The sequence below is a fragment of the Ipomoea nil genome, unplaced genomic scaffold, assembly GCF_001879475.1.
Source record: "Ipomoea nil cultivar Tokyo-kokei standard unplaced genomic scaffold, Asagao_1.1 scaffold1576, whole genome shotgun sequence".
In the NCBI taxonomy this organism is placed as follows: Eukaryota; Viridiplantae; Streptophyta; class Magnoliopsida; order Solanales; family Convolvulaceae; genus Ipomoea; species Ipomoea nil.
In genome coordinates, this window is record NW_017618004.1 from 3,552,248 (window position 1) to 3,576,100 (window position 23,853).

Sequence of the window (23,853 nt, forward strand, 5' to 3'; positions counted from 1 at the left end):
CTTCTAGCTGCTTGGCCTTCTCGAGATACATGTAGGACTTCCTCACCACTTTGGAAGTGATGAACTTCCTCACAAATTTAATCGCCAGAGTCTCAAATTTATCGATAGACCCCGGTTGCAGGGTACGGAACCATTCTGCCGCCCGACCGGTGAGGGTCGAGTAGAAGGCCCTGCACATCACGACGTCCGAAACGCCCTTCAGCATCATGTTGCTGAAAAAATCATTCACGTGGGCCTCAGGATCTGCCCGTCCGTCATAACTCTTCTCTCCAGAGACCTTTAAGTCAAGCGGGTAAGGCTGGGCCATTACCGCTGCCGTGAAAGGCGTCTGGTGCAGGGTCGATTGGTTGACCGGGGGTGTTGCAGGGTACGCATTCCTGAGCTGCGCAACTTCCGTCTGGAGGTTATAGAGCAATCCTCGGGTTTCGTTGAGCTCGGCGGCTTGGGCTGTATCCCGAGCGCGTCGCCGTCGGTGAGATCTCGACCCGCTATACCCAGATGAGGCCTCCTGACTAGCCTCCTGCATCTGTACGTCTTCTTGCCTGCGGTTCGGGTCTTGGGGTCCCAAACGCTGGCGCATCTCCGGTCGAAGACGATCAAAAGCTACCGCTCGGGCAACTTCTTCAGGGTCCTCCGCTTGGACGGCCTGAGCTGGTGCCTCCATCGCATCAGCACCCCTCGACCCCAACCGCGAATGAGCCGAGCGTCGAGCCCGGGACGCGGACTGACGCTGCGGCTCTACCTGTGCGGTCGGTTGTACTGGAGGGGCGGCGGCTGGAGCTGTATAAGCAGGCGTATATGGTGGATAACCAACCGGGGGAGTGTAGCACATCGGTTGGCCTGGCCAATATCCGTACGATGGAGGTGGGACCGGGTATGGATACTGGGCGGGATACATCATCGGCTGCTGCTGGTATGGCAGACCGGGTGTTGGGTACCCCGGTTGTATGTAATTCACCGGCTGTTGGGTGGCCGGGTACGCATTTGATGGATGCGGTGGTGAGAGGTTGAGGTTGAGGTCCATCGTCTGACCCTGCTGTTGGGTAGCATAGTGGTCGGAGGAGCTCGCCGCATCCGCCTGGTCGTCGGCAAAGTTGTTGTGTGCCCACGGATACATGTTGATATAGAGACCGAGTGCTCGTCAAGACGTTGGTTTCTTGCACGATCCCCACAGACGGCGCCAAAATGATACTGCTAATTATACGTAAGCAATATGAAATAAGCCGAGACCGAATAAAGCAAGTAAATGTCTTTATTGATCACGGTAAAGGCCCTAAGTACAATCTACTTGGTTGCTCTGAGTACCGACTGACTGTGGTGGGGATTCTCTAACAACAACCTATCGATCGTCCAAAAGTCCCCCACACTGTAGCTACTGTGGGTATTTATAGCCGCTATGCCGGGGACAGGATTCCAGCCGTTCGGCATGTCCTCCACGTAGCCACCACGTGTCGTCCTCCCGGGTGCCCTGTCTGTCGTCGTAGAGAATCGCCACGTGTCTTTCGTCAGCTCTCTCGCCAAAGGGCTACCGCTTGGTGGTCAACACCGTCGCTCGGGCAACTCTCGGTCGGCCCCCGACCGGGTTCTTCTCAAGGAGCCCGACCTGTTACCTGCAAAGACAAAGAGAAAAAGACAAAGACCTCTCGGTCGTGGTGAAGCTATGTCGGTCGGGATATTCCCTACCATATATATATATATATATATATATATATATATATATATATATATATATATATATATATATATATAAACATGATCAAATATGAACTAATTTTTGATCCATTCATCTAGGATGACTAAAAAAGTGTACTAAGAATATGAAAGTGTACTAGTACGAATATGAGATTGAGATTGTACTACACTCCCAAATACCATTCAAACAATCCAACCTCACCCAGGTATACTACTCAGCCACACCCACAGCTTCTCCTCCTCAATTTTTCGCTTCCACTTTTTGCCAAGTTATTTTTCAGATGGCCTCCGTCATAGCGAGGTTGCCTCCCCACCCAGCTGTGTCTATCAATGGAAGACGGCCTCTTTTTGGACTTAGTCCGATATCTACTCTTCGTACTTTTTCGGGTAGGCTTCTTTTTATGGTACTATGTATATATATATATATATTAGCCCTTCAAGGTTCAAAAATTTGACCTTGAATTTGGGTAATTTTTTTGTGACATTAGAAGTTATGATTCAATCAAGAAACCTAGATTGTTGAGCTCGAGTAAAGATGCAAGCTTTTTAAGGGAATTTTGCCTTTTTTTGTTATTGTGTCATATTTAAGTTAGAAAAGAGTTATGTAAATAAGTACAATGCTTGAGGTTGCTGAAGATTTTAGATCTTTGGGATGAAATAGATGATTAATTCTGTCATTCTAGCTTTTTGGGATCAGATTTTGACAGCTTGCTCACATGACAGATGGAGCACTGTATTCTAATTAGGTTTTTATGCATTTCTTCTATTCGTGGAAGTCTGTTGTCTGTCCATTTGATAGAAATATATTTTTGCTTAAGAAGATGAAGAAAGTACTGTATATGGCATGCTCTCTTAGCCAGCATAGTATTTCTATTCAAAAAGAATTTCGTAGAACTGGTTTGCTCTGGAAGATCCTGACACTATAAAGTGGTTCCAATTAAAGCGTGAGATGCGACTGCTTCTCATAATGTGGAAATGTTGACTAGATTGATGGAACTAAAAAGTTTATTACATTTCATTGTCTAAGGGTTTCTATGTCTAAATAATTTATGTTGTTGGTGAATGCAACCTTCTATCGGCATTTGGATAGTGCAGATGTTAAAACTACTAATGCCAAAGTATAAGATTTGGTTCGGGAGGTGCTATTCATGCTTTTATTATGTTAAAAGATGCAAGGCTGTTAGAATTATGATCAACAAAATTTGTAAGGATATAGTAAAGATGAATGTTAACAAATGGTGCAAAATCTAGCAAATGCCATAACCCTTTTAAGTTTTGATTAGATACTGGTCCTGTTTGGTAACATAGTTAGCTTATCTGCCATCTTTGGCTTATTTGGCCACTATTAGCTGTTTGACTTGGTTAAACAATCAATATGAGTGTTTAATTAATTAGCTTTTTGAGAAAGTAGCTTTTTTCGATCAGCTTTTTGAGAAAGTCGTTTTGCATATAATCAGCTATCAGCTAACAGCTAATTTACCAAACACTTTTCTACAATCAACTAATGATATCAACTAGTCAAACCTACTAACTCAATCAGCTAATTGCTATTTACCAAACAACCCCAACGGTGAATATTAAGAAAACATAGGTGAAATCCTTAGTTATTTGCTTTATATTTTTCAAATCAAATCGTAATGTGTGGAAAGAGAGAAAGAGACCAATGAAACTCCAAAACCAGAAATGCTCTACTTGATACAATTTGATTGAAAAAAACACTAAAGCAAACACTCTTGGTACATGGGTAGAGTTGAAAGTTCCATTCCATCACTTATTTTCATTGATTTGTGTTATTCTTCTATTTCAGAGAAACCAGTTCGTTCAACAATTGCTGCAAAGGCCACTAGTCAAGGCTCTGAATCTTCTACCTCGATTTCTTTTAAATCTATACGGAATGTTGTGAGTACCCGTCACTGCCATCAGATCAGCCTTTATTTTTCCTATCCTTACACAGTAGATACACCTTCTGTTTCATAATTGTTGTTATTATAACCAAAATTTCCAACACAAATTTTGCATTTTGATATAGTTTTCTACTAATTATTAGATTCTTTTTCCCCGGTTGAAATACACTATAGAGTACTTTTTGTGGTTTCTTATTTTTTAACTGATCCTCTTATAAGTTCAAAGATCATTGCAGTTTCTAGTTGCTGTTAATTGTCTTCCTAACTGGTTTAAGCATATTTATTTATTTATTTATTGTCTGATGTGTTATTTCATTGTTGAACAGTGGGATAAATCAGAAGACCGTATTGCATTGATTGGATTGGGATTTGCTGGTATTGTTGGTGTTTGGGCAGCAATAAATCTTGTTGCGGTAATAGTTTTGGAGTCATCTTTTTCGTGGCTTATATTTATATTCCATACTTCCCATGATATTCTTTTTGACGTGTTCATGACAGATTTGTTCATACTGATAATAATTATCTTCTAACCTCCTTCAAAATTCCTCCTACAAACAGGCTATCGACAAACTTCCTATAGTCCCAAGTACGCTTGAATTTATAGGAATATTGTTTTCTTCTGTAAGTTCTCTGCCACTCCTAATATCCCGCTAAATCTTTCTGAAATAATGGAAGCAAAAAATGTTAAAAACCTGTGGTGGATGCTTTATCTTTTATTTATTTTTTCATTATTTATCTTGTCTAATATATCTTCAGTTATTAACTTGATCTTCTGTTTCCTCCTTTATTTTCAGTGGTTCGTATATCGCTACCTCCTGTTCAAACCTGACAGGTAAAAACAACTCTACTAAACAAAGTCTTATGATCTACAGTTTTACCCCCCTCACCATCCTCGTCTTTTAAACTATTGCTATCGGTGAAAGTATCGATAAACCTCATAGGGTTGGTCATTGCAAAACATTCTTTGCATTGGATCTTAGTTTTGATTTACCCACTATTCAAGTCTCTAAAAGTGACATGCTCAAAACTGGTTGTGCACTGCGAGTTGTAGTATTCTTGTCTTACGAAATTTACTCTATTTTATTTTTCGTGCAGAGAAGAGTTGTATCGATCAGTGAATAAATTGATCTCAGATGTCTTGGGTCAGTAACTCGAAAGGATTATGAATATGTAATTTATGTAATGTAATCTCTATACACCTATGTGAAGAGAAATATTGGTTATAAAACCCTGCTGTTTGTGCTGTGATGTTCATATGGTATTGTGATCTTTGGTGATTTATTTATTTATTTTTTTTTGTTTCTTTTTGGTTTGGTAAATTACATATTATTTTTGCCTTTTTGGTTCAACTACTTTTGTCATTCTCAACGTAAATATGATTTTGAATTAAATGTTTTAGCATACATATAAATAGTGTTTGCTAAGTTTCATATTGAACCAAAAAAAAAAAAAGAAGTTTCATATGATAATGTGAACTGATGCATTGAATGCAAAGCTAACGTCAATATCACCTTACTAGGTACTCTGCACATGTTTCAACTTACAATATTCATTCTTGGTTTTCTTAGGAAATTAAAAAGAAAAAAAGGTATTGCACAAAGTGTCATAGTTGTAACTGGTGAGTGGGGAAATCAATTTTATTGATTGTGGGGCTCGTTTGTTTGCTTTATTTTTATTTTTTTATACGATTTGATTGAGAATGTGTTAATAAGAATCGAATTTGTGATTAATTGGGAGTCATATTTTATATCCCAATTTCGTTGTTATTGTTATTTCAATTGAAATTGAACGTTCATCGCTTTTGAATACACGTAGATATATTCATTATAGCTAATTCATGCTTTGATTACGAGGTAAAAGTGAAAACCATAATGATAGATCACGAGGTTTTGTTTGTACATATTTATAAGGGTGTTTTTTGCATTAACCTAAAAAGAAGAGAACATTTTCTTGCATATCTATGTGTACTTATAAAGCGTGAAGTGCTTTTAGTCTTTTGTCAACGTTATGCATTTTTCAAGTGAAAATGGTTGTATCTTTAACTTTTGATGGATGCCTTATTGTTTATTTTCAATTTTATACTCATTTCTTGCTTAATTTTGATAGTACAATCACAAGAGTTAGAGTGTATTATATATATATATATATATATATATATATATATATATATATATATATATTGGTGTGTGTGTTCATATGAGTTTTTCTATTTTTCTTTTCCCATGTCATTTCTCTTTTTTTTTTTTTTCAAAATCAATCATGTCTTCCCCGATGTCTTTAGAGAACAAAAAATTAAATAAAGAAAAAAAATATTCCGTAACTTTTAAGATTATCATTACAATATTTTCTTCTTCTTAAACTAGAAAACTAATGTTTATTGTTCTTTAAAAATTCATGTAGAAAGCTTGGCCTTAAAGCTTTCTTGAGCAATCAAGTATGATAGTGAGCCTATCAACAACCTAACAACAATCAACCTCTCACAAAGAAGATAAAATAACTTAATCACATTTACGTTGATTCGAAATTTTGAAATTTGATTTATTTAATTTTTTAAATTAATTATGCTAATTGAATATTTATTGTCTTGAATATCTTGATATTACACTTTTCTCTAAATATTTTATTAATTTCAACACTAAAATCAACTGAACTATCTGTGCATACAAAATCATACTCCAACTTTTTAAATTCATATTACTATATTAGTGATCGTCTCATAATCAAAAAGATTAAATTTGTACAAATGAAAAGATGGAAAATGTTTATAAAACTTGAGGACAAAGAAAAAGGCGACCTGAATCTCTACGTGTCAATAGATGACAGGGACAACGACGAAACTTTCTGTAACTAATCGGTGAAACACAAAATCATAAACGCCAGGAGCCATGTTGGTCCCCGTGCTCTCGCAGCGTTCTAGACACTTCTCTCTCTCTCACAGAAGAGACAACAGAAAAAAAATCTACACAGAACTCTCACCGGCGATTTATATAAGATTTGGTTTCCGGTGGATCACTCTCACCGCCAAAGCAATACCACCGTCCACCGACCGAAACACAAAACCTTTACTCACGGCGCACTCTAGCATCCATTTCTGCATTTTTCTCGTGGCGCCTTTACGTAACTCCAACTCTTTCGCCACGGGCGCATTTTAGCCACCTCCCACCTCTATATACAATCTCTGCATTTTTATTTTTACCAATTTCAGGATTTCAAACTTTCTGCCAGCTCCAGGTAATACTCTGCAATCTGCATGTTTGCTCTGTCTTCCCCTGCCACCTTTGATGATCGTGTCTCTATGTAATGTGCGTAATCGTAACGTTTTAGAGTGTCATAATTATTTCGCAAATCTCTCATTCTTTGTTGTTTGTAGAGATATCGGTGGTTGTGTTGGAATTCATTTTTTATTTAGTTTTAAGTGGAGGCGTCAGATCTGGAAACAATTTTATTCACTGTTAAGTGGAGATATCAGATCTAGAATTCATTTTTAAATTTCTGATGTAGTGTAGATGATCGATCTCCTTGCGTTGTTTGCATGGATTGATTGCCATTGTAATAAAATGACGATATGAATTTGTGTTGGCAGAGTTGATTTGAGTTCCTAAGCAGCTGTTGATATGCGAGGGCGTGAGGGAGATATATACTCGATGTACAAACGTGCATTTAGTAAGGATCATCCACAACCTCACGAGAGGGAGGAACATTCCCATTCTTACGAGAGGGAGGAACATCCCTATCCTCACGATAAGGAAGAAGCAGGTAAAGTTACATACTCATTTTGAGATATTTAAACATCTACCTTTTTGAGCCTCAGTTGTGTAGAAATCTGTGTGATTTTAGAGCAGATTATATATAAGGGGCTATTTCTATTATTTTTTTAGTCTGCATATTGGTAAACTTGCAACTTGCAGTTCCAATAATATATTAATGCTCCCCAGATAAAGTAAAGTAAAGGGTATATAATTGAATAATAATAGTTGGTATATGTGAGGACATCCTATGCTTTGATGAACATACCTGATGGATGATGCAATGTAAAAGATTAACATAAGATTAGATACCTGATCTTTAGTTCTTGGTTTGAATGCCTAGGCCTTTTACAAAATGGGTTTTATAAAGAACTTGGGAATCCCTCCTGGAAGCGGCCCTTGCCACACATACTGGTGGCTACACTTTCTTCATTCTTATTTGGCTACCACCTTGGGTATATATTCAATTTTGAAATTCAATCTGTTAAACACTATCTTGCAAATTAAATATCTTTCTATGCCTTTAATTTTGGACTCTTTGGTTTATAGGGTGGTTAATGAGACTCTAGAAACTATTTCTTTGGATCTTGGCTTTGGTGGTAGTACTATGGCTGAAGGTATCTTCTGAGATGGATCTTCACTTTATTTGCCTTTGTAGTCTGTTCCCCTTAACTTTTCTTGTTTAGTCTTTTGCAATTTAGTCTCTTTATGGAGCTGTTGTTTTCAACTGTAGGTCTGGTTGTGAGTACATGTTTAGCAGGTGCATTTGTTGGCTCCGTATTTAGTGGTTGGATAGCAGATGGGGTTGGTCGGCGCAGAGCATTTCAACTGTCTGCTCTACCAATGATTATTGGTGCTTCTATGAGGTAAAATATGTCCAATAGTTTATTACATGCTCACATGAATGGTAATTACTAGAGACTGGTTGGAGTCTCACATTCTCTGCTCTTATTGTAAAATTTGACATGGAATGCATATTAAGGAGTATAGAAAGAGTCCTTTTATTTTTGCTTTGCCAAAATGAGGCCATGTTTAGCTCTTATTGTAAAATTTGACATGGTTGTTATAGGGATCAGAATGAATATAAGAGCAAAATGAGAAATTCTGACCTTGAATTTGATGAAATTGTCTACTATTTCTTAATTTAACTGAAGGCTTTTCAATCACTTAAGTGCAGTGCCACAACAAGTACTATTGGAAGTATGCTTCTAGGAAGACTTTTTGTTGGTACAGGAATGGGTCTCGGTCCTCCTGTTGCTGCTCTCTATGTGGCAGAGGTACACACTTTATATCTCTATATATCTTTTTCCAACCAAGAGATATATCTAAGTCTCATTCAACTATTACATTTACCTTGCATTATGGTTATCTATTTGAGCAGGTTTCACCTGCTTTTGTAAGAGGCACTTATGGGAGCTTCACTCAGATTGCAACATGCCTTGGTATTATGGGCTCTCTCTTCATTGGTATTCCATCCAAGAATGTTGTTGGTTGGTAAGATGCTTTTGAGTTGGATCATGATCTGTATTTGCATCATCTAGACTTTCATAGGCCACAACCTGCTTGTGAAGAAGCATTTGACACAATTTTGTTTTTGGCTCACTTCATACTTAGATACAGTATAGGTCGTCACTTTTAATCACAATAAGCCACTTGTTAGCTTAAACACTTGATTACTGTTGTCTTGTGTAATGATCTACAGGTGGCGAATTTGCTTTTGGGCATCTACTGTACCTGCTGCACTACTTGCTATTTTGATGGAGTTTTGTGTTGAAAGCCCCCATTGGCTTGTTAAGGTGAGAATTTCATTGACCACTGTGCATTTTAGTCATTTGTCTTTACTTGGATAGGGATGCTGAAATTTTTAATATGTTGAGAATTGTTATTCCTAATAGGTGGTTTGAAAAGAAATAAGTTCTGCACTATATTCAGACAAAGCACCTTTTAGAAGCCTATAAACCTAAAAGTGTCTTCATATATGCATATATTCTGCACTATGTACAAACTACAAAGAAAGCACCAAGCTCTAAACCGTGTGCTCTCATACTTGTCAATATCTACTTGTTCTTGTATTGGTCATTTTCACTTGAGTTTTGAGTTTTTTTTTTTTTTTTCTTTTTTTTTTTTCTGAACTTGGCACAGAGAGGAAGAATTGGAGCAGCTGAAGAAGAACTTGAGAAACTTGTCGGAGGATCACATGTTAAATCTGCTATGGCAGAATTTTCCAAGACTGAAAAAGTGGATGAGGGTGATAATGTTAAAATGTCAGATTTACTTTATGGTCTTCACTTTAGAGGTATTTAATGTTGAAAATGCAATTTCAGTGTATCATTCTCTCTTCATAAATATAAATGCTCACTATGATTTGGGCAGTGGTATTCATCGGGTCTTCCTTATTTGCTTTGCAACAACTATCTGGTATAAATGCTGTCTTCTATTTCTCTTCAACGGTGTTTAAAAGTGCTGGAGTACCTTCAGATATTGCAAACATCTGCATAGGGATTGTAAATTTGACAGGTATGGAGAGCTCTTTGACTTTCATGTTTTTGCCAACTGTTTTATCCTTGAAAGCAAGATATACATGTGGATGGTTATTAATTAATCTGTTGCATCTATTGACTGTAGGGTCCTTTATTGCAATGACTTTAATGGATAGACTAGGAAGGAAGGTGCTTCTTCTTTGGAGTTTCTTTGGCATGGTAATAGAAATATTCTTTTCCGGAGTTATTATTGGCCAATCAATAATGCTGCAATGAGAGAGTTCATTTTAAAAGCTTTTATAAGGATTTTTGAGAATTGAGATTGATTTCTTGTTTCAGGCATGCTCAATGTTTTCTCAAGTATTGGCAGCAGCCTCATTTGTTCCAGACTCAGCAAAAGTGTATCTATCTGTTGGTGGCATCCTAATGTGAGTAATCTACTTGAAAGTTAGGTCATTATAAATAAAATGGCTGTCTTATTTGTAACTGAAGTTCAGATCCCATATTATGACAATTTAAGAAGCTGTGGATGATTGTTTCCAGCCTGACTGAAAATTATAGTATGAGGTCTCTTATGAAGTGGTTGATGAAACTAAAAATAGGAACTATGGAGCTTTAGATGGCTTGGCATGACATAAAGACCCACTAATTTAGAGTTGATTATGTAGGTGTGTCCTGACATTTTCTTTCGGCGCTGGGCCAGTACCTAGTCTTCTCCTGTCAGAGATATTCCCTGGGCGGATTAGGGCAAAGGCAATGGCTATCTGCATGGCTGTGCATTGGGTAATTTCTTCTCTTTCTTCTTTTGCTCATTCATTGAGTGAGAACTGCGAGACAGTGGCATTTTACTAAATAGTCTTTTGGGATATGGCAGGTCATAAATTTTTTCGTTGGTCTTTTGTTTCTCCGTATGCTAGAACAACTTGGGCCGCAAGTTGTGTATACAACGTTTGCCTCATTTTGCTTGATAGCAGTGGTCTTTGTGCGGAAGAATGTGGTGGAAACGAAGGGGAAAACACTTCAAGAAATCGAGTTTGCCCTCGTCCTGTCTCATTAGTTTGGGGATGGATCTATGCACATCCCAGCTGTTTGTGAATCAGTACATTGGACACAGGTACAGAACCCTCCGTTCTCATATGCACCAATTACTCTCGCCATTCAATGCAGGATGTGGACTCTAGAATCTGCAATGCTCTTCAGTGTGGAGGTCTGTGCATGCATACTCTACTACTAGTATAGTATATATACACAACACAAGTACGCATATTTATAGGGTAAATGGGACGTGTGATATTAGTCACAGTGACAATGTGAGGTTGTGTACAAGTAGGAAAATAGCGTAAGATCAGCTCCTCATTAGTGTCCATGAATAATAGTTTGGTGTGGGATGCCCTTAGCTTGGGTTCCAGATAATAGTTGGAGTGATGCAAGAAACACAAATAATTCCTCCATTACCATTACATTTGTAACACAAGAATTCTTGAGACTTTTTTTTTTGAAATATTGTTACTCGGTTTCATGCGGGAAATTTTGTAATGGGATTTCAGGCACTATATTTATCAGTTCTTATTTTTAAGTCTACTTGGCATACCTCCTTTTACTTATGTATCTCTAGGAGTGAGATTAGATGCGGACAGGTTGCTAGGTGTGAACACGTGGGATGTACTGGCAAGCAATTATGCATTGTAAAGTATGTCTAAATGCATAGTGCACTTCTTGATTCTCATTGATTGTCAAGTCTCAGACATTTAGAAATTAAAAATGCTTGACGGTGTATTGGTAAATGCTTCATGGTGCATTTTAGAAATGCTTCCTTGATTCTCATTGATTTTTAACTGGTGCATTCAGAAATGATTGACGGTGCATATCAAAGGTTAACAATCAATAGTGCCGGTACATTTAAAAATGTTTTACGGTATATTTATACTTGTTTGAAGGTGCATCCACACATTCTCATGCGAAACCTTGTTTGCACCAGAATTCAACCCTGTATCTCAACTTTTCGGGTGGAAACAAATAATAAGGAACTTCATTTATTTACTTTAATAATAATAATAATAACACTGATGGACATTATGCCTATTTTCACATCAGGTGGAAAGAAAGAGTACAAAGCTAAAGCATATTAACGTTTATGGCATGTCATTTTTAGCATTGTTCAATTCTTTCTGTATAGTGTAGTAGAAGTGTAAACAAGTAAATTTGAACAAATTATGGACCTATTTGAGTTCCAATAGTATTTTATTAGTTAATGAAATTTTGATATATGACTATGAATATTTAAGAATAAGTTTTGAGTTTGAAGAGGATGTCTTCCATTATTAAATATACTGGAACATGCTTTCACCATCCCTAACTCCCCAAGCTTAATGTTGGCCTTTTGTGTTCCTAACCGGTAGCTTAGCCCATTCCAAGTCATTATGCCTCCATTAAGTTACTATTCACATCTTCCGTCGCTCTATTTCTTGATTCTTTTCTACTCAATTAGTATACTACAATTAATTCATAAATGAGAAATTTGATTTATTATTATTATTTTTTTACTATTGGTACTTTTTAAATAAAAAATTATGATGATATAGTGTCATATTCATATATACAACTACACCTAAGAAACCAAAATGTTATATCTCAACTCAAAACCGTAGACTCTATTTGAAATCGCATAGAATATAATTAATCATATAAATAGTCGTTCCAATTTTGCCATCAAGCTTTCATAGCTCAGTTGGTTAGAGCACCCGTTTAGTAAGCGGGAGGTCTTGAGTTCGACTCTCAATGAAAGCAGACCTTACATCTTCTTTGCCCTCCTTGAGTTGCCTTATAATACTTGTTCCCATGGGCGGATGGGCCATGGCAACCTTTCCTCTTTATATCTGGACCCATACACATACCAATTCCAAGACAAAAGAGCAGCTAGCAGATTGGACACTCAATAAAACTATTGCAAATAACAGTAAAATTTAGTAATCAAAATCACATCATATATATATATCCTTAAAATACAACTATATCTACTACACTAGCCAATTACTCTCAATGGTGCTCCTGGACTCCTGGTGTTGAAAGCCTTTCCTTGGGTGCATTATTATCACCCTCAATGTTTTCTTTGCTCCTCAACTTTTGAACACAAGGTCCATAAAGCCAACTACAACCACAAAAGTAGAGCAGATTAATCGTCGTCATGATAGCCAGAAGCCAGTAGTAATACTCATAGTGACCCTTGTTTATGTTGCTCGAAACCCAGCTCTCTTTCCCTTCTCCTCCTGTGGAACGATCCACCGTGCTCAGAATCACACTTGCCAACAGGTTTGCCACCGCCATCCCCAGCCCGAACATAGACGAGGCAATGCTGGACATGCTTTTCGGGAGCTCGGAGTAGTAGAATTCAGTCTGCCCTATCGCGTTAAAAGCCTCAGCTAATCCGTTCAGGCAGTGTTGTGGCACGAGCCACATTGCTGACATCTCCACCATGCCTTTTGGGTTGTTCAACAGCCCTTGCTCGATTGCTCTTCCTCGTCGAACATGCTCCACAACCCCCGAGGTTAGCATCCCCAAGGCAGACAGGAATATCCCAATTCCCATTCTTGATTTGGGGCTGAGACAAACCGGTTTCCCTCTCACCTTCGAGGCCAATGGAAGGATCACGCGATCATACAGGACTACCCATATTGTTAGAGCTGAGATTGTAAACAAGCCAAAAGATCCTGCTGGGATTTGAAAGCTTTTTGTCACATGTCTGTTCATCGAATTCGCTTGAAGTAAAGGGAATGAACTCTGGCTTAGGTTTATGGACAACATGATCCCAGTAGACCACAATGGGATCACTCTAATCAGAGCTTTTAGCTCCTCAACCTGCTCGACTGTGCAAAGACCCCATGGATTCGTTGGAACGCCATCTGGCTTCAAGTCTTCAGGGTTCTTGATAATGCAAGCTTTGTTTAAGAACCTAAGATCATATCAGAGCAGATAAATGTTAAAGATCATATCAAGAAAAGAAAAGTTTTGTACTTTTGTTAGATTCATACCTTAATTTGCCACTGGGCACTATAAAGTCTGAACCTTTGTCGCAATGATAATCAGAAGCCTTAGATGGGTAAGAGAGCTTCCTATTCTTGTAAGCAGCCACCAGCACACGCGCAAAGCCACTGAACAAATTCCTTCCTCTTTTTCGCTTCACATACAACGGGGAGGCAACAATGAAGAGAATGACCGAGACCAACATGAGGATTGCTGGAACTCCAAACCCGACTTTCCAACCCAAGTGATCTTGAATGTAGACAATGCCAGTCAGAGCAATCACAACCGAAACAGCAGCCGAAGCATAGTACCAACCAAAGAAGCTCTCTAGTACCCTCCGATTCTCGGGATTATCTTTCTTGTCCAACTGGTCTGCTCCAAATGCTAGAGAACATGGTCTTATCCCACCCGCGCCAATCGACATGAGCACAAATGAAGATATCAGCACAAAGTATTGTGCTGGTGAAGCAGTTTTACAGGGCTGCCCTAATTGAGTGCATGCAGGCCTTAACTGCCTAATCATTGCAGTTAACCACAAAACAACCATTCCCTGTAAACAAGCAGTTTAAGGTTATTATGTCCCAATTCATTTCATGTTTTCAACCCACAAAATGCTTAAGCTGACCAGTTCAAACCAAGAAAACAAATAGACTGCTTTCGTTGAAAGTCGAATTTGTAACTTTATGATTACCAAATCACCAGTCTGACCAATTTGGGTGGAGGGCATCATTTTAAAATGGAATTGGTTTGTGTTGTTGAAGACAAGAACTTAAGGTTTCAGCAACAATCATCCCACAAGATGTCACTATCCCAAACAATTGATTATTGGTCAAACATGTCACTATTGGTCCAGCCATCAAACAATTAATTAGGAAACACTGTGCTACCAAGTGAGAGCTCATCATTATAGCAAATTCACATGCATTGGATCCTCTGACCATATCAGCGGAAACCATGACAATTTGTTTTGTCTAATTCGACATTTATAATTTACCTTCGCAGAGAAGCGTATTTGGAACAACTAGCGAGAAAACGATGTTAATACGCTGAAACAAGTAATAATAAATTCACAGAACGCATCGGTTTCTTCACATTTAACTAGTAAACAAATGGTGCGCTAAAAACCAAGTAGAAATCAGAAGAAGGGAGAAGAAAAAGCTTAAAAGGGAAGTTGCAGATACCAACAAATTAAAGAAGAAAACAACAGAAACATATCATTTTAAATGAAAAGAAAGGAAAAAGATTAGATTTTTACCAGGAAGCTAAACACAGAGCCAAGAGCAATGGTGAGGAAACGACCCAGATAAGAATCTGCAACAAAAGCCCCAAGCAAAGGCATGAAATTGGTGGCAGCGGACCAGAAGAAGAGCAAGTTTTGGCCTTTGGTCACACCCATTCCATAATCTTTCATCAAATACAGAATCATGTTGGGCGCAAGCCCATAGCTTGACACCTTCTCCAATGCCTCATTCGCTGCAACCAAAAAAAAAAAAATTCCCGACACCCATTAATCAAACAAGAAACATCGAGAGCAAGCTAAACCGCGCAGGTTGTCACCTATGACGAATGGCATGGTGACAAGACCACCCTTTGATCTGGCTTCCCTTGGGAATGTAGCTGTTCCTGCTGCTCCTTCTTCTTCTTCTTCCACTTGCGACTCCATCTGTTTTGGCTCCGGGGAGCTCAGCTCCATCTCCAGCTTCTTCATGGCTGTGTTTTTTGTATCAACTTAGAGATGGATCGGAGTTTACAGAGAGAGAGAGGGAGAGGGAATGAAGTGAGTGGAGTGGAGGAAATAAAGAATTGAAAGTGTAATGTTTAAATGAAAAAGGGAATAATGCAAATGAAAAAAGAGGAGAGAGGGAGAGAGTCAGGTGTGGTGAGAGGACAAGGATCATGGGGGTATGCTGTGTTAGCTTTTCGGGAAAGACAGGCAGATATGCCATGCCGTGCCATCATCACCTTCTTTTTCTTCCTCCTCCTTGTTGACTATATAACCATTAATGTGTAATCTAACTATCAATTTAACCTTTTAATTGAGATAAAACACATACTTGATATCAGAGTGGAATCCACCGCATACGGTGAGGAGCGTGTTGAACATATTACCATTAAGTTGCAAAACTATCAAATTAAATTTTTAGTTAACATGGAACACATGCTTCAATTCTCTTATTATTATCATTATTATTATTAATTATTAATTTCATTCATATCACTAATATTTTGGACAAAGTGTTTTGCTTTATCTTCTCCACAAAAGATAAAATTTCACACTTTTGAAGTTTAAATTCAATAAGGTTCATGAATGTGGTAAACTATGTCATTTAATCACAAAATACTGTCACGCACAAAAGGCAAAAATTCTTACCGAGCCCCACATCTTGACCCCACACGATTTGTGAACGTAGTAATCATGTGACTCGAACACAAAATATTTTGTATAATGATTTACCAAATACGGAGTACCTTTTTTATATTTTCTTTTATTATATATAGTATCTAATGTAATTAAGTATATATTATACTTGATATTAACAATATTTGTATTATCAAATTCTAAATAATATAATTACGTATAGATTATACTTGATATTAACCGTATCTGTATTGTCAATACTAAATACGGAGTAATATAATTAAGTACAGATTATACTTTATATTAACAATACCTGTATTATCAATATTAAATGGACTAATATAATTAAGTATAGATTATAATTGATATTAATAATATCTGTATTATTATCGATACTAAATACGGAGTAATATAATTAAGTATAGATTATGCCCTGCCATCATCACCTTCTTTTTCTTCCTCCTCCTCCTATTATTATTATTATTATTAATTAATTATTAATTTCATACATATCACTAATATTTTGGACAAGTGTTTTGCTTTATCTTCTCCACTAAAAATAAAATTTCTCACTTTTGAAGTTTAAATTCAATAGGGTTCATAAATGTGGTAAATTATGTCATTCAATCCCAAAGTGTGTACTCGCTCACAAAAGGCAAAAATTCTCACCGAGTCCAACATCTTAACCCCACAGGATTTGTGAACGTAATAATCATGTGACTCGAACACAAAATATTTTGTATAATGATTTACCAAATACGGAGTACCTTTTTTTATATTTTCTTTTATTATATATAGTATCTAATGTAATTAAGTATAGATTATACTTGATATTAACAATATTTGTATTATCAAATTCTAAATAATATAATTACGTACAGATTATACTTGATATTAACTGTATCTGTATTGTCAATACTAAATACGGAGTAATATAATTAAGTATAGATTATACTTTATAGGGAAAATGACACTTCTTCCCCCTAAGTTATATACTTATAGCATTCCCCCCCCCCCCCCCCCCCCCCCCCCTGAATTATTCAAGTGGCTGTTTTTCCCCCTGAAATGTTAAATGGACATATTTACCCTTAAAATAAATATTTCATTTATTTTCCTTCTCCAACAAATTATGACCATAATTTGGTTCAAACCAAACAAACACTATAGCAACCAAACCGAAATATTCCAATTACAATTTAGAATCGAAACTCGATATTTAGAGTTTATTAAAATCGCGAACCGGAACGACAGTTCATGTTCCGAACTGAAAAAATAAAATACATTTATTGTTGAATTTAGACTATTTAAAATAAAAAATAAAATTTTAAAATAAAGACGGTTCAAAATCGCGAACCGCCGATTCACGGTTCAAGATCCAATTTTTTTATTCATAATTTTAATAAATTGAAATCCAAATATTAGGTTCTAGATCTGAATCATAACCGGAAACTTTTAATTCAATTGCTATAGTGTCCGGTTCAGTTTGATCCGAACCGTGGTCATCCCTACGTATATGCGAAATTTTTTGGAAAAGTAAAATAAATAAAATGTTTACTTTAAGGGTAGAAATGTCAATTTAATATATCAGGGGGGAAAAACTACCACTTTTAAAATAATTGAGGGGACTAATGTGCTTACCTAAATAATTGAGGGGGAAAAAAGACTATAAGTATATAACTCAGGGGGAAAAGTGCCATTTTCCCTACTTTATATTAACAATACCCGTATTATCAATATTAAATGGAGTAATATAATTAAGTATAGATTATAATTGATATTAACAGTATCTGTATTATTCTTCCAAAAGGAAGAACCACAACCCTAAAGGCCCCCCACACCCATGTAAATCATGGTAACTCAACTGAACATTTTTTAAATAATTGAGGGGGCTAATGTGTTTACCTAAATAATTGAGGAGGAAAAAAGACTATAAGTATATAACTCAGGGGGAAAATTGTCATTTTCCCTACTTTATATTAACAATACCTGTATTATTCTTCCAAAAGGAAGAACCCCAACCCTAAAAGACTATAAGTATATAACTCAGGGGGAAAAAGTGTTATTTTCCCTACTTTATATTAACAATACCTGTATTATTCTTCCAAAAGGAAGAACCCCAACCCTAAAGGTTGCCCCCCACACACATGTAAATCAACTAGACCGGTGCTCACTGCGCACAAGGAGCCCTCCTCACTGCCACTGGTGAGACTCGATCCCTAGTCATTCTTCCAAACTTTCACCTCTATAACCAATTGAGCTACCCATGCAGGCAACAATATCTGTATTATTATCAATACTAAATACGGAGTAATATAATTAAGTATAGATTATATTTGATATTAATTAACAATATCTGTATTATCAATACTAAATACAGAGTAATATAATTAAGTATAGATTATACTTTATATTAACAATATATTTATTATTAATACTAAATAATATAATTAAGTATAGATTATACTTGATATTAACAGTATTTGTATTATCAATACTAAATAATACGGAGTATAATTTAGTATAAATTATACTTTATATTAACATTATATTAACAGTATTTGTATCATCAATACCAAATAAAGCGGTGAAAAATGTGTAATACTACAATTAAGTTTTTCAATTTTTGGAGGTGTTATTGGTTCTTTGTGTTTAGTAGGTTGAGAAAGTATATGAACAGATACTACATTGTAATAGGGCCAGTAGCATTCAAAAAAATTTTACAATTTTTGTGGTTGATTATAATATGATGATATTTTTTTTATTATTAAAAAATGTGTAACAATTTTGTAAGGTATTTTTTTTTAGGTACTGCTAACTCAATACAATATATTATTTTTCTATATTTTTTTAATCTATTGAAATATAAAAAATCAATTTAAACCTGTAACCTTTTATTTGAGAGAGCCATAGTTATATACTGTCAAGGTCTTTGGCATAAGATATTCCGTATTGAGGAAATATTTTTTTTCTTTTTTAATATGAGTTAAACATTTAACAGAATTTAATTCCTTGCCACCTAAATTTAGATTATGAGTTAGCCTACTTTGGAATTCTTTAATCATATTAATTCTTTAATCAAAACTATCTATATATAATCCTAAACCACCAAAGGACATGCAATGGACCTTAGGTTTGAAATTCAAAATTATGAATACCGATTTATTTTTTTGAATGCTACTGGCTACCGATTTATTTTTATAATAATGAATTTAATTAAAAACAAAAAAGGAAAAAAATGGCGAGGGGGGTACAGTGAAGGAGATAACGTGTGCTAGTGCGAAAACTGAAAAGGGTGCAAAAAAGGAGTTGAAATTGTGAGTATTAAGAAGTGGGGCCCATGACAGTAGCGCAACGCCATATTCAACACCTGCCCGTATCCTCAAGAGATCACTAATGCAATGCTGCTACCCCTTCCAGGCCAATTATTGTTGCAACATCCTATCTTTACCTATATGCTTCATTTTCTTTCCATTTCAATTTGCTTAGCTTCCCAATAATTATAATTATATAAGTATATTTGTAACAAATTTTACCCCGGTTACATGTCCGATTCCGTTGCAATAATAAATGTGTTACGTTACAACAATTTATAAATTCTTCAAAATGTATTTTTACACATACAACAATATGATTAATCTTATACAAATTCAAACACATCTAACTTTAAACTGGTCAACTAGTTGAATTACATTATACACTGAAGACATACATTAATACGTAACATATTTCAAAGTATAAAAAATATTGTATTACGGGTGTAAAAAGTAAGTGTAGTATTATTCTTAACTTCTTGTGTTTTTAGGCAATATTTAATCGTAATTTCAAATTTAAAACATTTTTATTATATTTGTGATAAAAATCAATCAATGCTTAATGAATAGGAAGAAGTGGTGCATCAATGTGAGATTAATATGTGTAGGCAACAAATATTAGTGATTGTGATATTTGTCAAAGTACAATTTAATAAATAAAATTAAAAACAAATAAATACTGAAGTAATAAATACAAGTTTGACTATCTACCATGCCCCATGGTTAGCTACTTAGCTTTCGCATTGTATGAGGCGAATTTAAAACAAATAAATTTAATAATTAATAGTAATAAATACAAGTTTGACCACCTACCATGGTTTGCTTTTACGTTGTATGTGACGAAGTATGAACATTTGACTAAAAATATTTCCTTCCACAGAACGACTTTTATATAAATACTTGATCAAATGTAGACAGGTTTTTTGGTGCAAATATGCGGTAATGTACTATTAATTATGCATAAATGTATCATAACATATTCAAAAAATGTATCAAGATAAAATCTACAAATACACCACACCCTCCTTAGGACGTGTAGTCATGCACTAACATGTATGCATAAATGCACCACCAGATGTTTAGTAACGCACCAGGTTGAAATGCACCAAAAAAATGCAGTACTCCTTGATACATTTTTGAATATGTCATGGTGCATTTTTGCATACCTAATGGTGCATGACCGGACACGAACCAGATCCTATATATAGTGGTTCAAATGTTGCGTTATGTTCTAGTGCGAATTACACCATTAGATATGCATCACAAAATATTCAAAAATGCACCAGGGTGAAATGCACAAATGCACAACCCTGTGACATGCGGTTATGCAGCATTAGGTATACATAAATGCATCACAACATGTTCATAAATGCACTAAGGTGAAATGCACCACAAAAATGCACTATGGCCTTGTTTGGCAAACAGCGGTTAGCGGTTACAAATTGCGGATTGTGTTAGCGGGTTTGACTAGCGGATTATATCAGCGGTCTATAAAAATATGTTTGGTAAAATTAGCGGTTTAGATTAACGGTTAACATGTATAATGACCAAAATGGTATAATAATAATAATAATAATAATAATAATAATAATAATAATCATCATCATCATCATCACCATCACCATCATCATCATCATCACCATCACCATCACCATCACCATCACCATCACATCATCACCATCATCATCATCATCATCATCATCATCAAAATTAAAAAAAAAAATAAAATAAAAAAGATAAATGTGATGTGGGATCAAATCTGATCCCAAATCGAAAACAAATAAAAAAAAAAGGGCGTTGAGCTTCCTCATTAAAAGGGAAACTCAACACCCCATTTTGCATCCCAGCCCATCTGATTTCCACATCGGATGGGCAGGGAATTAGAAGCCTCAGGCACTGAGGCTTCTCATTTTAATAATAACATTAAATTTTTTTTTAATATAAGGGTGTTTTGGGCATTTTTGCCCAAAACGCTAAAGAGAAACTCTAAAATCAGCGGTTTGGAGCAATTCGCTGCTCCAAACCGCTGTTAACCAAACAATGACTATACTCTGGTGCATTTCTGAACACGTTGTAGTGCATTCTTACATACCTAATGGTCAATGACCGTACATTTTCCCGGGAACCACATATATATATATATATATATATATATATATATATATATATATATATATATATATATATATATATATATATATGGTAGGGAATATCCCGACCGACATAGCTCCACCACGACCGAGATGCCTTTGTCCATTTGCCTATATCTTTGCAGGTAACAGGTCGGGCTCCTTGAGGAGAACCCGGTCGGTGACCGACCGGGAGTTGCCCGAGCGATGCTATGAACCCCGAGCGGTGGTCCTTAGGCGAGAGAGCTGGCTAAAGACACGTGGCGGCTTTCTACGACGACAGGCAGGGCACCCGGGAGGAGGACGCGTGGAGGCTACGTGGAGAGCATGCCGAACGGCCGGAAGCTTGTCTCCGGCGTCGCGGCTATAAATACCCACAGTAGCTACAGTGTAGGGGACTTTTGGACGATCGATAGGTTGTTATTAGAGAATCCCGACCGCACTCAGTCGGTACTCAGAGCAACCAAGTAGATTGTACTTAGGAACTCTACCTTGATCAATAAAGACTTTACCTGCTTTAATTGGTCTTGTGTTATTTATATTGCTTACGTAGAATTAGCAGTATCATTTTGGCGCCGTCTGTGGGGACCCGTGCAACGAGCCAACATCTTGACGAGCACCCGGTCTCTTTTCCAACATGTATCCGTGGGCACACAACAACTTCGCCGACGACCAGGCGGATGCGGCGAGCTCCTCCGACCACTATGCTACCCAACAGCAGGGTCAGACGATGGACCTCAACCTCAATCTCTCACCGCCACATCCGTCAAATACGTACCCGGCCGCCCAGCAGCCGGTGAATTATATACAACCGGGATACCCACCACCCGGTCTGCCATACCAGCAGCAGCCGATGATGTATCCCGCCCAGTACCCGTATCCAGTTCCACCTCCACCATACGGGTTTTGGCCAGGCCAACCGATGTGCTACACTTCCCCGGTTGGCCATCCACCATATACGCCTGGCTATACAGCTCCAGCCGCCGCCCCTCCAGTACAACCAATCGCACAGGTAGAGCCGCAGCGTCAGTCCACTTCCCGGGCTCGACGCTCGGCTCATTCGCGGTTGGGGTCGGGGGGTGCTGATGCGATGGAGGCACCAGTTCAGGCCGTTCAAGCGGAGGACCCCGAGGAAGTTGCCCGAGCGGTAGCTTTCGACCGTCTCCGACCATAGATGCGCCAGCGTCTGGGACCCCAGGACCCGAACCCCAGGCAAGAGGACGAACAAATGCAGGAAGCTAGCCACGAGGCTTCATCCGGGTACAGCGGGTCGAGATCACATCGACGTCGACGCGCTCGGGATACAGCCCAAGCCGCCCAGAACGCCGAGCTCAACGAAACCCGAGGATTGCTCTACAATCTCCAGGCCGAAGTTGCGCAGCTCAGGAGTGCATATCCTACAGCACCCTCGGCCGACCGATCGACCCTCCACTAGACGCCTTTCACAGCAGCGGTAATGGCTCAGCCTTACCCGCTCGACTTAAAGGTCTCGGGAGAGAAGAGCTACGACGGTCGGACAGATCCTGAGGCTCACGTGAACGATTTTTTCAGCAACATGATGCTGAAGGGCGTTTCAGACGCCGTGATGTGCAGGGCCTTCTACTCAACCCTCACCGGTCGGGCAGCAGAGTGGTTCCGCACCTTGCCCCCGGGGTCGATCGACAAATTTGAGACCCTGGCGATCAAGTTTGTACGGAAGTTCATTACTTCCAAAGTGGTGAGGAAGTCTTACATGTACCTCGAGAAGGCCAAGCAGCTCGAAGGGGAAAGCTTGACCGACTTCCTCATCAAGTGGAAAGCAGCGGTCGGGGAGGTCGAACCCATGGATGATGCGACCGCCACCCACATGCTCCATATCTCCCTTCGGGCGGGGTACCTGTACCAGGATTTTATCCTCCACCCCCCGACCACGTATGAGGAGGCCCTCCGAAGGGTCACGGATTACGCCAATGCTGGTGAGGCGAATGCCGTGAAACGTTCACAAGAGGTCGGTTCTTCGTCCCGTAAACCGGCCGGCCGGGCGGAACATCAATCGGGACACGATCGTCCCCGATCCCGCACCAGGCCTGCGGAGTTTACGGCCTTAAACCGATCTGCAGCGGAGGCCATGCAGTATGCTCAATCTTGCAACCTCATCAAACTCCCCCATCCCGATCGAGACGGCCCTGATAAGAGTAAGCACTGTGCTTACCACCGATGCGCCGGGCATGAT

General features: G+C 37.9%; 3 protein-coding genes, 2 long non-coding RNA genes and 1 other non-coding gene across 6 annotated transcripts; 3 read left to right on the forward strand and 3 right to left on the reverse strand.

Annotated features, from left to right (window-relative positions):
• The first annotated feature begins 1,844 nt into the window (after positions 1-1,844).
• Positions 1,845-4,877, forward strand: LOC109190661 (protein CURVATURE THYLAKOID 1C, chloroplastic). Its single transcript, XM_019341211.1, has 7 exons — positions 1,845-1,898; positions 1,974-2,079; positions 3,500-3,591; positions 3,923-4,009; positions 4,155-4,217; positions 4,391-4,428; positions 4,692-4,877. Exons 2-7 carry the CDS (start codon positions 1,974-1,976, stop codon positions 4,744-4,746), a joined length of 441 nt encoding a protein of 146 aa, XP_019196756.1. The 5' UTR covers positions 1,845-1,898; the 3' UTR covers positions 4,747-4,877.
• On the reverse strand, positions 2,257-3,492 carry LOC109190662. Its single transcript, XR_002055754.1, has 2 exons — positions 3,262-3,492; positions 2,257-2,978 (listed from the first exon to the last, which is right to left on the reverse strand). It is a non-coding gene; the product is annotated as an uncharacterized LOC109190662 (long non-coding RNA).
• LOC109190663 lies at positions 4,230-23,193 on the reverse strand. The gene is made up of 3 exons (XR_002055755.1): positions 23,182-23,193; positions 16,648-16,663; positions 4,230-4,346 (listed from the first exon to the last, which is right to left on the reverse strand). It is a non-coding gene; the product is annotated as an uncharacterized LOC109190663 (long non-coding RNA).
• On the forward strand, positions 6,494-11,546 carry LOC109190660 (probable plastidic glucose transporter 2). Its single transcript, XM_019341210.1, has 14 exons — positions 6,494-6,827; positions 7,180-7,352; positions 7,686-7,797; positions 7,892-7,959; positions 8,076-8,208; positions 8,520-8,619; positions 8,724-8,836; positions 9,045-9,138; positions 9,485-9,638; positions 9,716-9,859; positions 9,968-10,041; positions 10,162-10,250; positions 10,491-10,605; positions 10,697-11,546. Exons 2-14 carry the CDS (start codon positions 7,211-7,213, stop codon positions 10,877-10,879), a joined length of 1,521 nt encoding a protein of 506 aa, XP_019196755.1. The 5' UTR covers positions 6,494-6,827; positions 7,180-7,210; the 3' UTR covers positions 10,880-11,546.
• TRNAT-AGU lies at positions 12,536-12,609 on the forward strand. Its single transcript has one exon. It is a non-coding gene; the product is annotated as a tRNA-Thr (tRNA).
• Positions 12,765-15,816, reverse strand: LOC109190659 (protein NRT1/ PTR FAMILY 1.2). Its single transcript, XM_019341208.1, has 4 exons — positions 15,400-15,816; positions 15,098-15,315; positions 13,851-14,392; positions 12,765-13,771 (listed from the first exon to the last, which is right to left on the reverse strand). The coding sequence occupies exons 1-4, from the start codon at positions 15,548-15,550 to the stop codon at positions 12,859-12,861; spliced, it is 1,824 nt and encodes a 607-aa protein (XP_019196753.1). The 5' UTR covers positions 15,551-15,816; the 3' UTR covers positions 12,765-12,858.
• Positions 23,194-23,853: the final 660 nt, after the last annotated feature.

Coding starts and splice junctions, on each gene's coding strand:
- LOC109190661 (XM_019341211.1), top strand. CDS start 1,974: ATGGCCTCCGTCATAGCGAGGTTGCCTCCCCACCCAGCTGTGTCTATC. Junction 2,080..3,499: donor TACTCTTCGTACTTTTTCGG/GTAGGCTTCTTT, acceptor CTTCTATTTCAG/AGAAACCAGTTCGTTCAACA. Junction 3,592..3,922: donor TTAAATCTATACGGAATGTT/GTGAGTACCCGT, acceptor ATTGTTGAACAG/TGGGATAAATCAGAAGACCG.
- LOC109190660 (XM_019341210.1), top strand. CDS start 7,211: ATGCGAGGGCGTGAGGGAGATATATACTCGATGTACAAACGTGCATTT. Junction 7,353..7,685: donor TCACGATAAGGAAGAAGCAG/GTAAAGTTACAT, acceptor TTGAATGCCTAG/GCCTTTTACAAAATGGGTTT. Junction 8,620..8,723: donor CTGCTCTCTATGTGGCAGAG/GTACACACTTTA, acceptor CTATTTGAGCAG/GTTTCACCTGCTTTTGTAAG.
- LOC109190659 (XM_019341208.1), bottom strand. CDS start 15,550: ATGAAGAAGCTGGAGATGGAGCTGAGCTCCCCGGAGCCAAAACAGATG. Junction 15,316..15,399: donor CACCATGCCATTCGTCATAG/GTGACAACCTGC, acceptor TTTTGGTTGCAG/CGAATGAGGCATTGGAGAAG. Junction 14,393..15,097: donor GCTCTGTGTTTAGCTTCCTG/GTAAAAATCTAA, acceptor GCTTGTTTACAG/GGAATGGTTGTTTTGTGGTT.